This window comes from Octopus bimaculoides, chromosome 16 (assembly GCF_046866305.1).
Source record: "Octopus bimaculoides isolate indiv1 chromosome 16, ASM4686630v1, whole genome shotgun sequence".
In the NCBI taxonomy this organism is placed as follows: domain Eukaryota; kingdom Metazoa; phylum Mollusca; class Cephalopoda; order Octopoda; family Octopodidae; genus Octopus; species Octopus bimaculoides.
Genome location: NC_142943.1, coordinates 26,043,796 through 26,061,649, shown reverse-complemented (window position 1 = coordinate 26,061,649; position 17,854 = coordinate 26,043,796). Strand labels below are relative to the sequence as shown.

Here is a 17,854-nt window from a genome sequence, read left to right as displayed (position 1 = left end):
CATATTAAAATCATTCAGAACTTTCCGGATAACCTAATATATATATATATATATATATATACTCTTTTACTCTTTTACTTGTTTCAGTCATTTGACTGCGGCCATGCTGGAGCACCGCCTTTAGTCGAGGAAATCGACCCCAGGACTTATTCTTTGTAAGCCTAGTACTTATTCTATCGGTCTCTTTTTGCCGAACTGCTAAGTTACGGGGACATAAACACACCAGCATCGGTTGTCAAGCGATGGTGGGGGGACAAACACAGACACACAAACACACATACATATATATACATATATACGACGGGCTTTTCTTAGTTTCCGTCTACCAAATCCACTCACAAGGCTTTGGTCGGCCCGAGGCTATAGTAGAAGACACTTGCCCAAAGTGCTACGCAGTGGGACTGAACCCGGAACCATGTGGTTGGTAAGCAAGTTACTTACCACACAGCCACTCCTATATACATATGTATATACAAATATTAATAGTTTTGAAGGAAACAGAGAATAAACAGAGAATATTTACTTTTTAATCATTGTGCAGTCATATTTTGCAAACAGGCCTCTCTCTCTCTCTCTCTCTCTGTATATATATATATATATATATATATATATATATGCACAGACAGTTATACATATACAGACACACATATAAGCACATACAACTACTGACACAAGCATAGACATCCATAACTTATATACATATCCTTTCACAATAATTACACACACACATACAACACACACATGTCTGGAGCAAGGAAGGGAAGAAATAATGTTTGTATTTGTGTTCTGATGGTGAGAGGTAATGGCTGGGAGATGTTTTTAATATATTTTGGCTGTGGGTGTTTTTGTTGTTAGTTTATTCATTCCAGTTGCTGAATGCAGTGTTCTTGGAAAGGAGTCCAGTAGATGAGCTGTTAAGGGACAATAGCACAGCTTTTCACAGAGGGAGATACTGAAAAGATGGAACATATGATATTTCTGCATACAGGCCCAGTGGAAATGGGATTGTGGAACAACGCTATCACACAATCAAAGCCATTGCTGAGAGGGGACAAATCTCCTCCATGAAGGCAGTCTTTTGGTACAACATTGACTGAAGAGTCAATCCTGCAAAGAGCTATATTCCAGTACGAATGGAGAGACCCAAGAATGGTACTGCAGCAGCCAAAAGTAGAAGAGGTTGCATCTATTCAGATCAATGCACAATGCAGTGATCAGAAAGGAAGGGTGACCGCAGTTAGTACCCAGAATAATATATTGGTGGATGGAATGCCATGTCACATGTTGGACATTTGGAGGGTTGTTAGTCTTCTGATGACAAAGGAGAGGGAAAAACCGGCCCCGTGACCCTGCAAAGGTTACAAAGAGAACATCACCCACATAGGCGGATTGGCAATTTCAAAATGGAATAGGAGAGCAGTGATCTTTAGATCAAGGTGGGGTGGAGGAATGAAGGGAGGCAGGGAGGGAAAAATAATGACAGGACCAGAAGTGAGGGGAAGTGATGTCACATCAAGAAGTGGGGTGTGACGTCACATCAAGAAGCCTCTTTCTTTGCCAGGGCATTGAGCACAACAGATATGTTGAGGCAATCATTTTAGGGGAGTAGTCCTTTCTGGCTAGAAGCTCATGCACAGTGCTTGTATGAGTATGACTGTTGAATTCTGCTGGTTCTGGTGACCTGAAGTTTGGATATACCGTTGTTGATTGCATGTCAAAGTTAGAGCAACCTTATTTGTGCCTTACAATTACAATCTGTACACACTAGTGATCTAAATAATATCAGGATTCATTGAATCTGAGCAGGAGTGGAGTTCTCACATACATGATGTTAGCATCAAAGCTGCTTTTTTTAAATGAGGGCTGGGACATACAGCATTGGTGCCTGCACCCTACGTTGTGTACTTTGCTGGGTTGGCCATGTGATTTGGATGTTGAGTAACTAGCTCCCAAAAATGGTCCTCTCAGCAAGATCAAGGCTAGAGTTAGGCCTCGTGGACATTCAAAATTTCATTTTAATGATCATCTAAAACATTTTCTCATTTTATGCAGTATCCCTCTCAATCAGTTGGAGACTCCAGCTGTTAATCAGATGGCATGGAAATCCATGTGTGATGCTGGAGTAGGATACTTTGAAATTGAATGCAGGAAACTGCACAAAGAGAGGAAGAGACATTGTCATCAATCCTTAGTGGCTTTTGTTCAGGGTCTCTTTCAGGCCCTCAGTGTCACAGGATCTGCCTATCTCATAAGGGCCTTGTCAGCCATGTCCACTCCCATGAGAAACAATGTGTTGGAGGTGGGGTGGGGGTGAATGAATGTCTTGGATCAATGCTGTCATCAACTTTGAAGAGCCATCATAAGCAAGGTAAAGATTAAAAAACAAAAACTTTAATTCACTGATATATTTTAAATGTAGAGTCCCTGCATATTGGTGGATTAAGGAGGAAAGTATAATTATTATAAAAAGAGTAAATAATACTAATTTGTTGGGCCTTAAAAAAAACCTTTTAATGAAGGAAATGAAAGCGTATCTTGAAAGTCATTTTTCTGTGTAGCTTCCAAGTAACAAAGACTAACTAGAGCACAAATTAAGCCCAGAGACAAGTGAAAACACTTATGCGTGTTCAACTTAACTGAGCATTAAAACTGAGTAGGTGAAAGTAACATGACCACAGGTGAAAATCAAACTCCATTCACAAACTAGACCAATAATCATTACAACCTGTCAACAAATGTCATCCAAATGCTTATGATTTTAATACTGGATTAACTATATTTCATCAAAATCTCTGGTTTCTAACAGGAATGGAAAATATAGAGAATGTTTTTCAGGACTTAATACTCATTGTAATAAAGGCGGTGAGCTGGCAAAATCATTACCATACTGGATAAAATGCTTAGTGGCCTTATTCTGGTGCTTTATGATCTAAGTTCAAATGCTGCCAGAGTCAACTTTGCTTTTCATCTATTTGGGGTTGATAAAACAAATATCAGTCAAGCATTGGGGTCAATGTAATTGACTTGGCCTCCTCTTAAAAATAACTGACCTTATGCCAAAATTGGAAAGAACTAACCTGGGATTCCTCTTCTAATGTAGCAAGTCTTGAAGTGAACTCTTCAATTAAAACAAAACCTTGGTCAATTTCAAATTGTTTGACTTTTCTAGTCTTGTAAAACTCTTCCATATCAAACTGGAGTTTGGTAAGTTCTCTGTTGAAACTATGAAGTTTCTGTGAAAATAACAAAATTAACAATTATTACAGTATGCAAGTTCATGGGCCACAATTTGCAACAGTCACTAAATTATACAAGTTTATGGAGCCATAATTAATGACAATAACTGAAAGTTTATGAGCTGTAATTAATGGCAACTACTACAAATTTATGATAGGCTATAGTTAACGAATAGTTACTAAAATATACAATTAATCAATGACAGTTACTCCATTATACAAGTTTATGGGCCATAATTAATGTCAATTACTGTAATATGCAGATTTAAGGGTTATAGTACACTGTAATATATAGATATATAAAACTGTATATATAGAATTATGATGATTGCTGCCTTATACAAGTTTATTGGTTGTAATTAATGATAGTTACTACCAGTAGCGGCTTGTAGTTAAAATTAGTTGTGGTGCTGCTTCAAAAAATTATTAGCCGTTGTTTTAATATTGTGTAGAAGGAAACAAACATATAAAAAGAAAATTTATACATAAACTTGATTGGTTCACGCTTTAGCCACTATGGGGTAGTGTGTTTAATTTGTTCACTGAACACCACCACAAATTCCCCCTTGTTTTACAAAAATCTTCCCTAAATGTGCCTTATTTTTCAAATCCTGGCAGCAATGCTGAAGCTGGAAGCAGGATGATAATCTAATTCTACACTTTATCACATTCAAGAATACAAACACGTTTTTAAGCACAACAAACGCAGAGTTAAAAAGAAACACTACCTTTCACCCAGCATTGTTGTTCACACAATGCTTTCTCTCCCTTGTGTGAAGCTTTCTATCTCGGACATGTGAGCGTGCACACAACAGCCAAACACCGCGTCACCAGAACTATGAAACGCACAGTTCTATACAAGGATTTTTGTATTTTTTTCATAAACTAGTGGATGGCTACTGACATTAAGCTTAAGGATTATATAATGTACAAGTATAAAGACAGAATTAAAGAAAAAAGATCTCATTATATTGAATGTTATCGATAATATAGAGTGGAAATAGCTCCTATACACAAGCTGCCACTGGTTACTATAATATACAAGTTCATGGGTCAGGATTAACCTCTCATTCTTTGACACATTTTTCTAATTGTAGAAGATATTTTTGTTGTATGATTACAACCAGCCTTCCTTCCAATCATACCCCCAGTGTCTTAGATAAGAAAAGGATTAATTAAATACCTTTACCATTTAAAGAACTGGAATGCTTTTGATCGTAAGCCTACTCAATCAAGATTGACCTGGGGCTAAACAACAAGAACTATCCCCAAGCTGAGTCAATGAGAGAAACTCTGTGCAATAACTTAAAGTGGAAGAAATTGTAGCCAAATTTTCCTAAAATTACATTCCACCATGTGCATGTGTGTTTGTGTGTGTGTGTGTGTGTGTGCGTGTGTGTGTGTGTGTGTGTGTGTGTGTGTGTTTGTGCAGACACAAATTCCTTGTGGTTTTCAGTCATATCCCTTTATGTTCTAAGTTCAAATCTTAGCCAAATCCGCTATGTGATTAATCCTTTTAAGGTTTGTAAAATAAGAACCAAACAATAAAATAATAAATGGGTCAAGTTTTGTACCTTTCCATCAACTGATACTAGTAAAAGCATAAAAGAATAGGAATGGTCAACCAATGATATTTTCTTTGTCCTTGTATAATTTATTTTGATTTTAGAGGTTATATCAAGAAGTCATTTTGTGGTCTGGGTTCATCCTCAACGTGTGACATCTGGAGCAAGGATCTTCATTGCATTATGGAAACTCTAATGAAAGCCATTAGCTGATCTATACGTGACTATTTCTGTTCTTAAGTGGCAGACTTGGTTCGATACTTTAGCATTCAGATTACTCTGTCAAATGTAATGTATTTATTGCCACCATTAGTCTGCAGCACACATTCAGACCTGTGGAGGTGCAATGGCCCAATGGTTAGGGCAGCGGACTCGTGGTCAAAGGATCACGGTTTCAATTCCCAGACCGGGTGTTGTGAGTTTATTGAGCAAAAACACCTAAAGCTCCACGAGGCTCCGACAGAGGACAGTGGCGAACCCTGCTGTACTCTTTCACCACAACTTTCTCTCATTCTTCCTGTTTCTGTTGTACCTGTAATTCAAAGGGTCAGCCATGTCACACTGTGTTACGCTGAATATCCCCAAGAACTATGTTAAGGGTACGTGTGTCTGTGGAGTGCTCAGCCACTTGCACGTTAGTTTCATGAGCAGGCTGTTCCGTTAATCGGATCAACTGGAACCCTTGATGTCGTAAGTGACGGAGTGCCAACAACATTCAGACCATGTTTCCACTATGTGGATAACTTCTTTCCTCCTCCCACCAGTCTTGGAAACTCTCAGAGAGTTACCAGTGCTGTCCATCCTCTTTTGACTAAGCCAAAAAAACAAATCCCCCCAAAATATATCAAGTTTCTATTGACAGGTTTTCTTCTAGATGAGATAATGACTATTACCATCATTATTATTTAGCATCCATATTCCATGCAGGCAGAATCTGGATTGTTAGACAGGGTCCAACAGGTCAGAGAATGGTGTTGAGCTCTAATATCAGTTTTGGTATAGTTTCTATGGCTAGATATCCTTACTAATACCAACCTCATTGCAGAGTGTACTGAGTACTTTCTTGTGTCACCAGCACTAGTAAGGTCACCAAGCAGGTTACAAGCTGAGACCCTTTGACTGGGGTGGGTATAGTATTGAAGGAGGTGACTTTATACCAGGTGTTGAGAGGCAACAGTATGATAGAGGGATAGGAACAGGTGTCTTGCAGCAGAGGAGATGCATGGGCATCTGAACCGGAAAAGGAAAGAGATAGAAAATGGTGATGATGAGGTGTCAGGACATACCCTCAAGGTACAAGAGGATGAATGTGGAGGAGATGGGGACAGAGAAATAGGTGAGGTGGCATGGGGTAGAAGATCAATTAAGTTTGCAAGAGTGTGAAGTGAACAACAGATGGTCAGACATAGATAATATAAATATAAGTGATAAAATAAGTAGCAAACAGTGGCGGGAGCAGAAGCACAATCAAAGTTCAAGGGCTGCAAATTATCAGAGTTGGTAATGCATTGTATAGAATGTTTCATGGCATTTGTTTCAACACTCTACAATCCATGTTTAAATCTAACCCATGTCAACTTTGTCTCATATCCTTTGGAAGGTTAAATTAAATACCAGTCCAAAGCTTGGATCTATTCTCTCTCTCTCTCTTCCTCCCTCTCTCTGGAAGAAACTGCCCAACACTCAGAGCTGGAGAGGAATAGGCTTCGTATTTAAAATATCCAACATTCACTTTATATATTGAGGGTACCTCTACAATTCCATTCTGAGTAGAAGACCCAAGGAAGGAAAAAAAAACACTGGTATACCTTGTGTAAAGTGTCTATTTATGTAAATAGTATAGAAAACATCAGAGTATAACAACAACTGGGAGAGTTAAGTTTTGCCACAACCATTACATCTAAATTTTTTCTTCTTTCTGCTATAGACACAAGGCCTAAAATTTTGGGGAAGCAGGCAAGTCAGCGACATCAAACCAAGGGCTCAACTGGTTCTTATTTTATCAACCCCCAAAAAGATGAAAATCAAAGTCAGCCTTGGTAGAATCAGAACTCAGAACATAAAGCTAGAAGAAATGCCACTAAGCATTTTGTCTGGCATGCCAACAATTCTGCCAGTTTACAGCCTTTATTGAATCTAAATCAAGAGAATTGTCTTTTCTCTTGAATATTAATCATAAATTTCAAAGGAAAATTTACAAGCATCAGGAATTAAGTAGTGAAATATGAAACCAAAATTATAACTGTATCACTTGGACAATATCAAAAGTTACCTCTTTTATATTTAATGATTCTCCAAGAATTATTGGTTCTAGGTTCTGCTTGGCCTGGGAAACCTTTGATTTAATATTGTTCCATCTTAGTGGGATATTTTCATATAAGGAAATAGATTCTGGTGGAAGCTGTTGTTCATAGTTTCCAAGGATTTCCATAGTTTTCTTTACTATACCAAAGTCTCCATGCATCTTGGATTGAGTTAAGGAAAGCTGTCAAAGAAAGAACAAGTTGCACATTTATTTATTCATTTATTTATTTATTGTCATTCAGTTATTTCCTGCTGGTGTATAATATGATATTTAGAATTTGGGATAATATATTGCGTTACTGGAATAAGTTTTAATTCATTTAGCTATTTTCCCTAACAGCATAAATGCTTCAAATACTGAAATATATATTTTCAACAAGAACATAGCTATATCTATCTATCCATATATATATATATATATATATATATATATATATATATATATTTATATATATATATATATATACACACATATGTATGTATGTATGTATGTATGCATGTATGTATGCATGTATGTATGTGTGAGTGTGTGTATATATGTATCTGTATATGTGTGTGTGTGTGTGTGTGTACTGTAAACAAAGTGAAAATATAATAAAATATTGACAGATATCATTGGTTTTCTCGGTATAAGTTTGATACTTTAAATATTTGCTTTCCATGCTGATAAATGGTTGGAAACAAATATTTGCTTCCCATGCTCATAAATTATGAGAAATAAAGCTAATAACGAAAAAAGTGTTGTTGTTGGAAAACTGGGAATCAGAACAGTGGTAGGTCTCCATTCAGATAGCATTCCATTTATCAAATATCTTTAATCTTTTACTTGTGAAGTGCCAGACTCGGTTTTTTCAAAGCTTTTAGTGTTTCGCTACTGTTTAATTTTCATGAAAGGGTTTCAACAATTTAGCAGGAATTCATTAGTTTTATGAATCAGTAACTTCTGGAAGCCCTTCTTGACATAAAAATAGCATTGATACAACACAAAGTTCAAAAATAAATTTATCTTGGATTTGTGTAGGCATGGCTGTATGATTAACTAGTTTACATATCAAACAGTAGTCTTAGGTTCAATTCCAATGTGCCGCACATTGGGAAAGTGTCTTCTATCATAGAATTGTATCAACCAATGCTGTATAAGTGAATATAAGCTGACGAAACTGTACAAAAGATCATTAAATAAATGCATGCACACACTTGCATACGCACATACAAGAAAAAGAGAGACACAGACATACAGACAGATCTGCAAAACACATGCAATATCTAATACAAACTCAATGCTTTTAACATGTCTTTTTTTACATTATTAAAGCCATTGTATCTTGTATTAGTCATGAAGTCCTCTCCATTCTTTTATTTTTTTACTTGTTTCAGCCATTTGACTGCAGCCATGCTGGAGCACTGCCTTAAAGGATTTTATTCAAATAAATTGCCTTCAGGACTTATTCCTTGTAAGCCTAGTACTTATTCTATCATTTTACTTTTGCCAAACCACTAAGTTACAGGGACAGAAACACACCACCATTGGCTGTCAAGCAATGGCAGGTGGGGGACAAACACAGACACACACACACACACACACACACACACACACACACACACATATATATATATGTACACACAATGAGCTTATCATTTCTTTAATAACAATAGTTACTTTTAATTTCCTCAAGCCTTTGATCTTGAATTTAACACTAATTTTATCTATAAGACCTTCCACTGATTCTAAAAACAAACTCTAAAATTATTAATCTTTTCAGCTTCCTTATATTTTGTTCCCTTCATCATCAACAGCCTTTAGTCCCCTATTGTGAATAACACTTAACCCATTAGTGTTTAAACTGGCTATATCTGGCCAAAATAGTCTACCTGCTTTATGGTCAAACTGGCCAGATCTGGCTTCTCAAACTTACCCTGCAATGTCATTCTAAAAATAAACAATCACATCATCAAAATCTTGAAGCTACAAGATAATGCAGGATTAATTCAAACAATGTCAATTAATAAGCATTACTTTTGACAGAGTAATCTGAATGCTAAAGGGTTAAATCCCCTGCATGAACATGCTCATATAAGTGGTAAGAAGTTTGCTTCCCAACCACATGTTTCTGGGTTCAATCCCACTGCATAGCACCTTGGGCACATGTCTTTAACTATAGCCCCAGACTGACCAAAACATTGTGAGCGGATTTGGTAGACGGAATCTGAAAGAAACCCGTTGTGTGTGTGTGTGTGTGTGTGTGTGTGTGTGTGTGAGGTAGTGAGTGTGTGTGTGTGTGTGTGTGTGTGTGTGTGTGTGTGTGTGTGTGTGTGTGTGTGTGTGAGTGTGTGTGTGTGTGTCACCACTGCTTGACAACACACATTTATTACAATTGAATATTTTACCAATCATTAGCTGGTTTGTGTGGCTCAAACATAATTTCTTTTCTTGAACTTCACTTGATGAAAGACTGATCAATCCTAACCTTAAAAATTGAGTTTAAATACAAACCATCAATAAATTTATTGACTAAAAGAACAGTTACAAATTCGTTTCCAACCTTTGATCTCTGGATATAGAAATGGATGAAATGTCACTTAGCATTTTTCCCAGCATGCTAATAATACTGTCACCTTGCTACCCTAACTAGCATCTGTAATATCAATATTACCACATATGCTCTTTATATGCTGTAATATTATTACCACATATGCTCTTAAAACTTTTAAGCATCCTAAATTAATACGATCGCAGTAAAAGACAACATTTGTATAACTAACCCTTAAGTATATATAAAGCCCATTAACCTTCTTCCACCTTATCTGTAAATCTTTAAGCATTCTTTTTATTAGCTTTCTTTCTCCTTCTAAGATTACCTTACCTCCTTAGAATCTGGTAGTGTAAAATAAAAGCAGTCTGCATTTTACCATGTGACATCATTTCATCTCTCATAACCATACTGTTTAAGGTCAACGAATATATATTCCAAACTGCTGCTCTAACCACAGAATTTTCCCTTTTGACCAGGGTTTCCTAAGCTGATTTAACTTCTAACACTTGATCAGTTATCTAAATCCAACAGCTCCAAAGTCATTCCTTATGGTACCTGAAATGTTCATAAATATATCAATACCTACCTAACTTATCTGCATACTGACCTCCAATGAGACAAAGATGTAAAGCTTCAATAGTTTAACCTATGTGTTCTATTCCTTGAAGGCCAATCTCAAGACACTGAGATTTACAAAGGAGATGACTAAAGACTGAGATATCTGGTGAATTGCTGTACTCAAGAAAACCCATTCACCACAGCAGAATTGATGTCCATACTGGTGCCACTTAAAAAGCACCCAGTACACTGTGGAGTGGTTGGCATTCGGAGGGGCATCCAGCCAGGACAGACAATGGAGCCTGGTGCAGCCCCTGGCCTTATCAACTCTGGTTAAACCATCCAACCCATGCCAGCATGGAAAGCATGTTAAATAATGATGATGATGATGATGATTTACTAATATATGTATTATATTCTACATTTTTAGACTTACAGCTGAGTGATGAACCATCATTTAAATACATTTTTTACCAATAACATGACTGATAAAAACTATATTGTACACCCAATCTTTACAACACTTATGATTTTTAGCATAACATTGTCCAACTACACTATTACATTCTTTCATGCTCTATATACATATTCACTTTATTATTGCATTTTGGGAGTCCAACATTTTAAAGTCCCTTTGTATGGCGTACAAATGTCTATTCCAATTAGTTCAGATTAGAAAAGAGCAACTGGTTGCAAGGAATTATTTAGCGAGGGGCTGCTTCATCCAGGTTGGATGTACAGGCCCAGTTTTGCTGAGCCATCCCAATTCCACAAACAATACCTGGCAATGTACAGATGGATATCTATAAATAAATATACATGTATATAATCATTGCTAAATGTCCATTTTCCATGCAGGCATGGCTTAGATGGTCTGACAGAAAATAGTAAGCCAAAGAACTGTACCAGGCTGTATTATCTGTTTTGACACAGTTTCAGTGGCATCCATCCCATGTCAACCACTTTATGGAGTATACTGGATGCTTTTTACATGGCATCAACACTGGTGGGAGTCACCTAGTAATTTGCAAGATAAAGATCCCTGGCTGGTCGGGGCAGTAGTATTGAAGGAGGTGGTCTTGTGCCAGGTGAGAGGCTAAAGAGTAATAGAGGGATAGAAAATAGTATCATGCTATACTTGGCTTCTTCAGTAGGAAAAGAAAGGAGAGAAAAGAAAGCTTAGAGTTAGAGAGAAAGATAGAGAGACAGACATAGTGAGAGAGATAGCGACAGACATAACAAGAGAGATGTAGAGATGTGTTGGGACATAGCCTCAAGGTACAGCTAGGGTGAATCTAAGTGGTACAGAGGATTGGGCCGGGGAGATAGAGAGGGGTGTTTCATAAGAGTATGAGGGAAGGTGGTTAGAGACAGAGAAGAGATGACTGTATCAAGTGATGGTAAAAGATATAAGAGTGATTCAGTGGGAGAGAGAGAGAAACAGACAGACAATTGGTAATGCTAAGATTGTATCCTGGGAACTTATGATTGAAACTTTAAATCATCATACTGTGCAGAATATTACTTATGTTACCAATTACAGAAGAGGAGTCACAGAATTGTTTAAGATGGATAAAGTACAAAGATTTTCAATCAACCTAAATGAAAGAGTTGACATTGGACTCTACTAAGGTAGAATGAAACCCATCTTTATCAATAATTAAATTTAATGACATAAAAATCTCTTAGAATATTGCCTCATTTATATCTCTATTAATATGTTAGCTTTAAGTACTTTTAACACATTTCCAATGAATATATGATGGAAAAATATATTTTAAATAAAATGAAATCAAACAAAAGAACAATTTTTTTTCAAACCTGATTAGAAAGCTTTATAAACCTAGTGAAAGAAATCATATTTTTCTCACTAACATATATTTCTTCAATCTCATCTTCAAATCTTTTCACATCTTCATCAACTTCTTTAAGGGCACAAGTAACCTGGAAACAGAAGGATAAAATCCTTTATCAAAATCTTCATTATTATTTCACTCTTATCTTTCTTCAAACTCTTATTGATATCATTATGATCACTAAGACCAGCTCAGCCACCTCCAGTGCATATATATTGACTTACATTCCTATTACCCAGCCACTTTCTCAGTTCACAGTTCATCTATAATGCAAGCAAACATTGCTTATCTAATAAATCATATGCAGTTAATTCCTTTCCTTCTTCCACAGATCTTTCATATTTAGTATCCATGTTCTCATTACAATGCAACATCACAATTCATAAACTTCAGAGAAACTGTGAACATCTCTCCATTCCACTTTTCTACTTTAGCTACTATACTTTTACTTAATTAATCTAGACCAAGGTTAATTAAACCATCTGGGAAACATCTATTAAATATATTAAATTTATCGAGCTATTTGAACTGATCATGAGCTTTGGTTGATGTATGTTCTTCTTGTTAACAATTTCTCTTCATCTAACTCTTCTGAAAATCTTAACCCTTATTAATCACATTCATCATCATCATCATCATGGTCATTTAAAGCTTATTTTCCTGATGCTTGCTTCGTTCAGACAGAATTTGTTGAGGTAGATTTTCTACAACCAGATGCCCTTCTTGTCACCAACCTTCACCTGTTTCCAAGCAATGTAATATTTTTCCCTATCTAGACACATTTTTTTAGATTACTAGAAATGAAAACCCCTGCTCATTTCAAACCATCATGGACTTCTTTCAGTTTCTGTTTACCAAATCCACTCAAAAGGCTTCATTTAGCCTTCAGCTGTAAAATAGATAGTATGAACTCAGTGCAATCAACAGGTACACAAAAGATGTACTAAAATATCTGGCACTGGTGCGGCAGTGTAGTTAAGAAGCTGGCTTCCAAATCATGTGGTCTTGGGTTCAGTCCAACTGCACAGCACTTTGGGCAAAAGCCTTCTACAATAACACTGAACTAATGAGAACCTAGTGTGTAGATTTGCACACAGAAACTGAAAACTGAAAGAAGCTCATCATAGGGGACTTTGTCCTATCTTGCAAGTTATTTGGTAACCCCACTGATGTTGGTGTCATGAAGAAAAGCACCCAATATATTCTGTGACGTAGTTCACATTAGGAAGGGCCTCCAGCCATAGAAACCATACTAAAACAGACAATAGAGCTTGGTATAGCCCTCTGGGTCACCAGCTCTTGTCCAACTATCCAGTCCATGCCAGCATGGAAGACAGACATTTGATGATGGTGATGTGTGTGTATGTGTGTGTACACACATTATATGTGTGTGTGTGCGTGTGTGTACTGTTCCATGAAAGTAAAATCAACAAAAATAGTATTCCCTCTGGTGAAAGATAAATATTATTTGATAGACACAAATCATGTTTTTATTTGCTACTAATAGTTTCATATGTTGAGAAATACCTCAAACATATTCATCAGGCATAAACCATGTATCATAATGAACTAAAATATGCATAAACATGTGTGTTTGCATGTACCCTTGTCTTGACATCATGGTTGTAAATGAGGATCACTAACATACAAGCAGTGTTGTTTGTTTCTAGGGTTTTGTGAAAAGCATGCCTTACCATGGGGAAATATTACCTTGCTTGGAAACAGGTGACCATTAGCAACAAAAAGGGTGCTTAGCTGTAGAAACCCTGTCATAACAAATTGTTTGACTCATGTGAGCATAGAAAAGCAGACGTTAAATGATGATGATAATGATGATGATGGTAGTGGTGGTGGTGATGATGATGATGTGGCGGTGACGGTGGTGGTGGTAGTGACGACGACGACAACAATGATGCTGGTGATTATCATTGTCTACAAATATACATGAATATCCAGAAATCCTTCATCTAATTCCATATCTCATCTTAATCGTAGTGAAAGTATAGTACAATAATTTCACATACCTGATATTAATTACATCAATTAGCAATATAAACAGTAGTATACACCTGGCTAGCACAGCTCAGACTAATATTGGTCAGTATATTCCTATTTAACATTTCCCCAACCAGAGTAACAATTATGGTTAACATAGCACCAATCATTGTTACATTCTTGCTTACATAGCAACAGTGGAAATGACAGTCATCTGCATATTTCTTGTTAACAATATTTAGAGTAATAATTTTCAATAAACATAATTTAATATAATAACATTTAGACCTGAGGTTGGCAAAGTAGAAAGCATTGATACTTGGGTGTCTATGTAGGAGTTTATCCAGGAGTTGATTAACACCAGAGATGATTTTGAGCATTAAAGGTGCTGAATATGAAAGAGTGCAGTAATTTAAGGCTAAAACTAATTAATTTCTAGCAAATAACTAGTATTCACCAAATATGTATTTTACATTAAATACCCCAGCATGGCTGCATGGTAAGAAGTTTGCTTCACATCCATATGGTTTTGGGTTCAGTTCAACTGCGTGGCACATTGGGAAAGTGTCTTTTACTATAGTCTTGGACTGACCAAAGCCTTGTGAGTGGATTTGATAAACAGAAACCGGAATGAGCTTATCGTGTGTGTGTGTGTGTGTGTCAGTGTTTGACAACCAGGGTTGGTGTGTTTACATCCCTGTAACTTAGTTGTTTAGTAAAAGAGACTGATGGAATAAGTACCAGGCTTTAAAAAAAAACAAACAAAAATAAGTAGTGGGGTCAAATCATTCAACAACTTATAAATTTTTAAAGCTGGTGTCCCAGCATGGCCAGAGTCTAATGATTGAAACAGGTAAAAGGGATCAGTAAGTCAGAAATGATTCCACAAAGGGGGTCAATAATATATGATGTTTGCCCGCCTGAATACATAGCAGTATTTAGATTTTTAAAAATCATGCTTATATTCCCAATTAAAATAGTGACAAATATAGTTTGAATCATCTGTATTATACTCAAAATAAATAAAGCAACAGGGTAACTATAGTCTACATACACCTCGTTAACAGCAACATTTAACCCTTTGGCATTTATAACAGCCATATCTGGCCCAAATATGCTATCTGTTTTATATTCAAACTAAGTATACTAATCTGTTTTTTGTGAGATGCCTCACTCACATCTACCCTAGAATGTCATTCCAAGGACATACAATCACATTGCTGAAATTGTGAAGCTATGAGAGAATACATGAATGATTCAAAGCAATGTAAATAAATAAGCATTATATTTGACAGAGTAACAACTCTGTTTAACACAGAGACATTAACGGTACCAGCTAATTATCCTTTCTATTATAGGCACATTGCCAAAATTTTGGAGGTTAGGGGCCAAAATTTTGGAGGTTAAGGGCCTAAATGATTACATCGACCTCAGTGCTCAGTTAGTGCTCATTTCATTGACCCTGAAAGGATGAAAATCAAAGTCAACCTTGGCAGAATTTTAAATCAGAATGAAAATTCAGATGAAATGCTACAAAGCATTTTGTCCAGTGCCATAACGGTTCTTGCTTGTTTGCTTGCTTCATGTTCTTGCTTGATGGGACTGGGGTCATCCCAGATTAGTGGCCTCAGAGATGTCATCATGCATAGAGCCAACTGACCGTCCTATGCCAGCCCCTCTGCATCTTCCAAGGTAACATTGAGCCTCTGGAGATTTTCCAGCTGGCTAATAATAAAAATAAACTAAACAACACTAATATTCTACTCACTTGTTGAGACAGAGATCTTGTTAATGTTAACATCTTCTTATTATACATTATATCGACTGTCTGCTTGATTGATTCCATGTTGATCCGGATCCAGCCAATATCCTTGAAATCAGGAACATCATGAAGTGTTTGTTTTATTTCCTACCAAGAGGAGATTTAAACAACAACAAAAAAATGTCAGTGTTAATATGTCTGTATTTTATTTCAGTATAATAAGTGACTACCTTTAAAACTAAACTCAAATATTAAGTGTTTGACTATTTTATTCAGTAGACTTTTAACTTTACTTTTGATCCCACTTTATAGAATTTCTATTTTTTTTCTGCCTATAAGAGCAGGCATGGTTGCATGGTAAGAAGCTTGTTTCCCAATCACATCATTCAGAGTTCAGTCCCATTGCATGGTACCGTGGGTAAGTGTCTTCTACTATTAGCCTCAAGCTGACCAAAGCCTTGTGAGTGGATTTGGTAGATAGAAACTGAAAGAAGCATATTATATAGATGTATATGCATGTGTGTGTGTGTGTGTGTGTGTGCGTGCGTGCGTGCATCTTTGTGTTTGTCCCTCCACCACTACTTGGCAACTGGTTCTGGTGTGCTTACATCCCTGTAATTTAGTGGTTCAGCAAAAGAGGCTGATAGAATAAGTACCAGACTTTACAGAAAAATAAGCACTGGGGTAGATGCCCAGCATGGCTGCAGTCTGATGACTGAAGCAAGTAAAAGAGACAAAATATATGTGTGTGTTATATACATACATATATATATCCAAAACAGTTACAAAGAACATGAGTTAATTATACAGCTTAATTAGTTAGTTAAAACAGCCCTTTTAACTAACTAATTACGTTGTATAATTAACTGTTAAATTAATAGAAAATTTTGAAGATGTGCTAGTCTCCATATTCTTTTGTAATTGTTTTGGATTTATACTCCTGAAAATGATGTCACCAGCCAGAACCTGGAATATACCTGAAAGCTATTATGGTACCCACCTGGATAATTTATCCCTATGTACTCATCGTGTGTATATATATATATATATATAAGGTTAATTGAAAAAGCTCACACACTAGGAAGGAAACTTCTTCCCAAAAAAGTTTAGTAACATTCTGATAAAAGATTTTATAATTTTTTTTTTTTAATCTCCTTTACACTTCAAAACTATATTAAGTAATTCTCATATACTTTCAAATATATGCATATATGGGTAATCAAAGCAACTTTTAAAACAATTGAAGGTGATCAAAAGTGAATTCTTTCAAACTGTTCATGCTAAATGGCCTTCATATAAAACCCTTAAATATGAAATATTTTTTACCTGACTCTAATATTTGCTGAGTTATGACCATTTGAAATTTTCAAAAATGTGACTTTTTTTGGTTACTCAATAACTTTGAGAAGTTGTATCTCAGCAACTATTTGAGCTAGAAAGCTCAATTTTTTATTTTATTTTAAAGCATTTAAATAGATCTACAACTTTTGTTTTGTCTATTTTTACTTATCATATATATATATATATATATATATATATATATATATATATATATATATATATATATATATATATATGTATATATATCTTCATGTTTTTTGTTCACTGAACATGTGTATCAACTAACAGTGACTTTACTCTAACAAGTATTCCACATTATAAATATATTCTTACCTTATATTTTTCACCTTTAGCATCTAATTCTTCCAAATTCTTTGAATTTAGTAAATCCTTGGAAGTCAAAGCTTTATCTTCATCCATCTCCCCGTCAGGTTCTTGTTTAATATTTCTATTAATAAATAAATAAACATGCTTTAACTAACCATTTTCAGTTTATTAAATTTATATATATATATATATATATATATATATATATATATATATATATACTTGTAAGTAGATGACCATCAGGCAAAAACAAGGAAGTCAACCAAGCAGAATGCTGAATTTTACCAAAACAAAAATATGTTGTTGCAAACAGAAAATATTCTCGATCAAAATAAAGTGACATTATGAAAGCTACAAACAATCAGAACTTGTTCCT

General features: G+C 35.7%; 1 protein-coding gene across 1 annotated transcript in view; it reads right to left on the bottom strand.

Moving 5' to 3' along the window:
* LOC106883723 (dynein beta chain, ciliary) overlaps nt 1-17,854 on the bottom strand; it is a 362,109-nt gene that overhangs the window by 225,712 nt on the left and 118,543 nt on the right. Inside the window, exons 23-27 of the mRNA XM_089364269.1 lie at nt 17,485-17,599; nt 15,817-15,957; nt 12,019-12,141; nt 7,074-7,286; nt 3,078-3,233 (exon numbers count right to left, since the gene is read on the bottom strand). Of these exons, the coding sequence (XP_089220395.1) occupies nt 3,078-3,233; nt 7,074-7,286; nt 12,019-12,141; nt 15,817-15,957; nt 17,485-17,599 (748 nt within the window). The remainder of the gene's footprint in view (nt 1-3,077; nt 3,234-7,073; nt 7,287-12,018; nt 12,142-15,816; nt 15,958-17,484; nt 17,600-17,854) is intronic.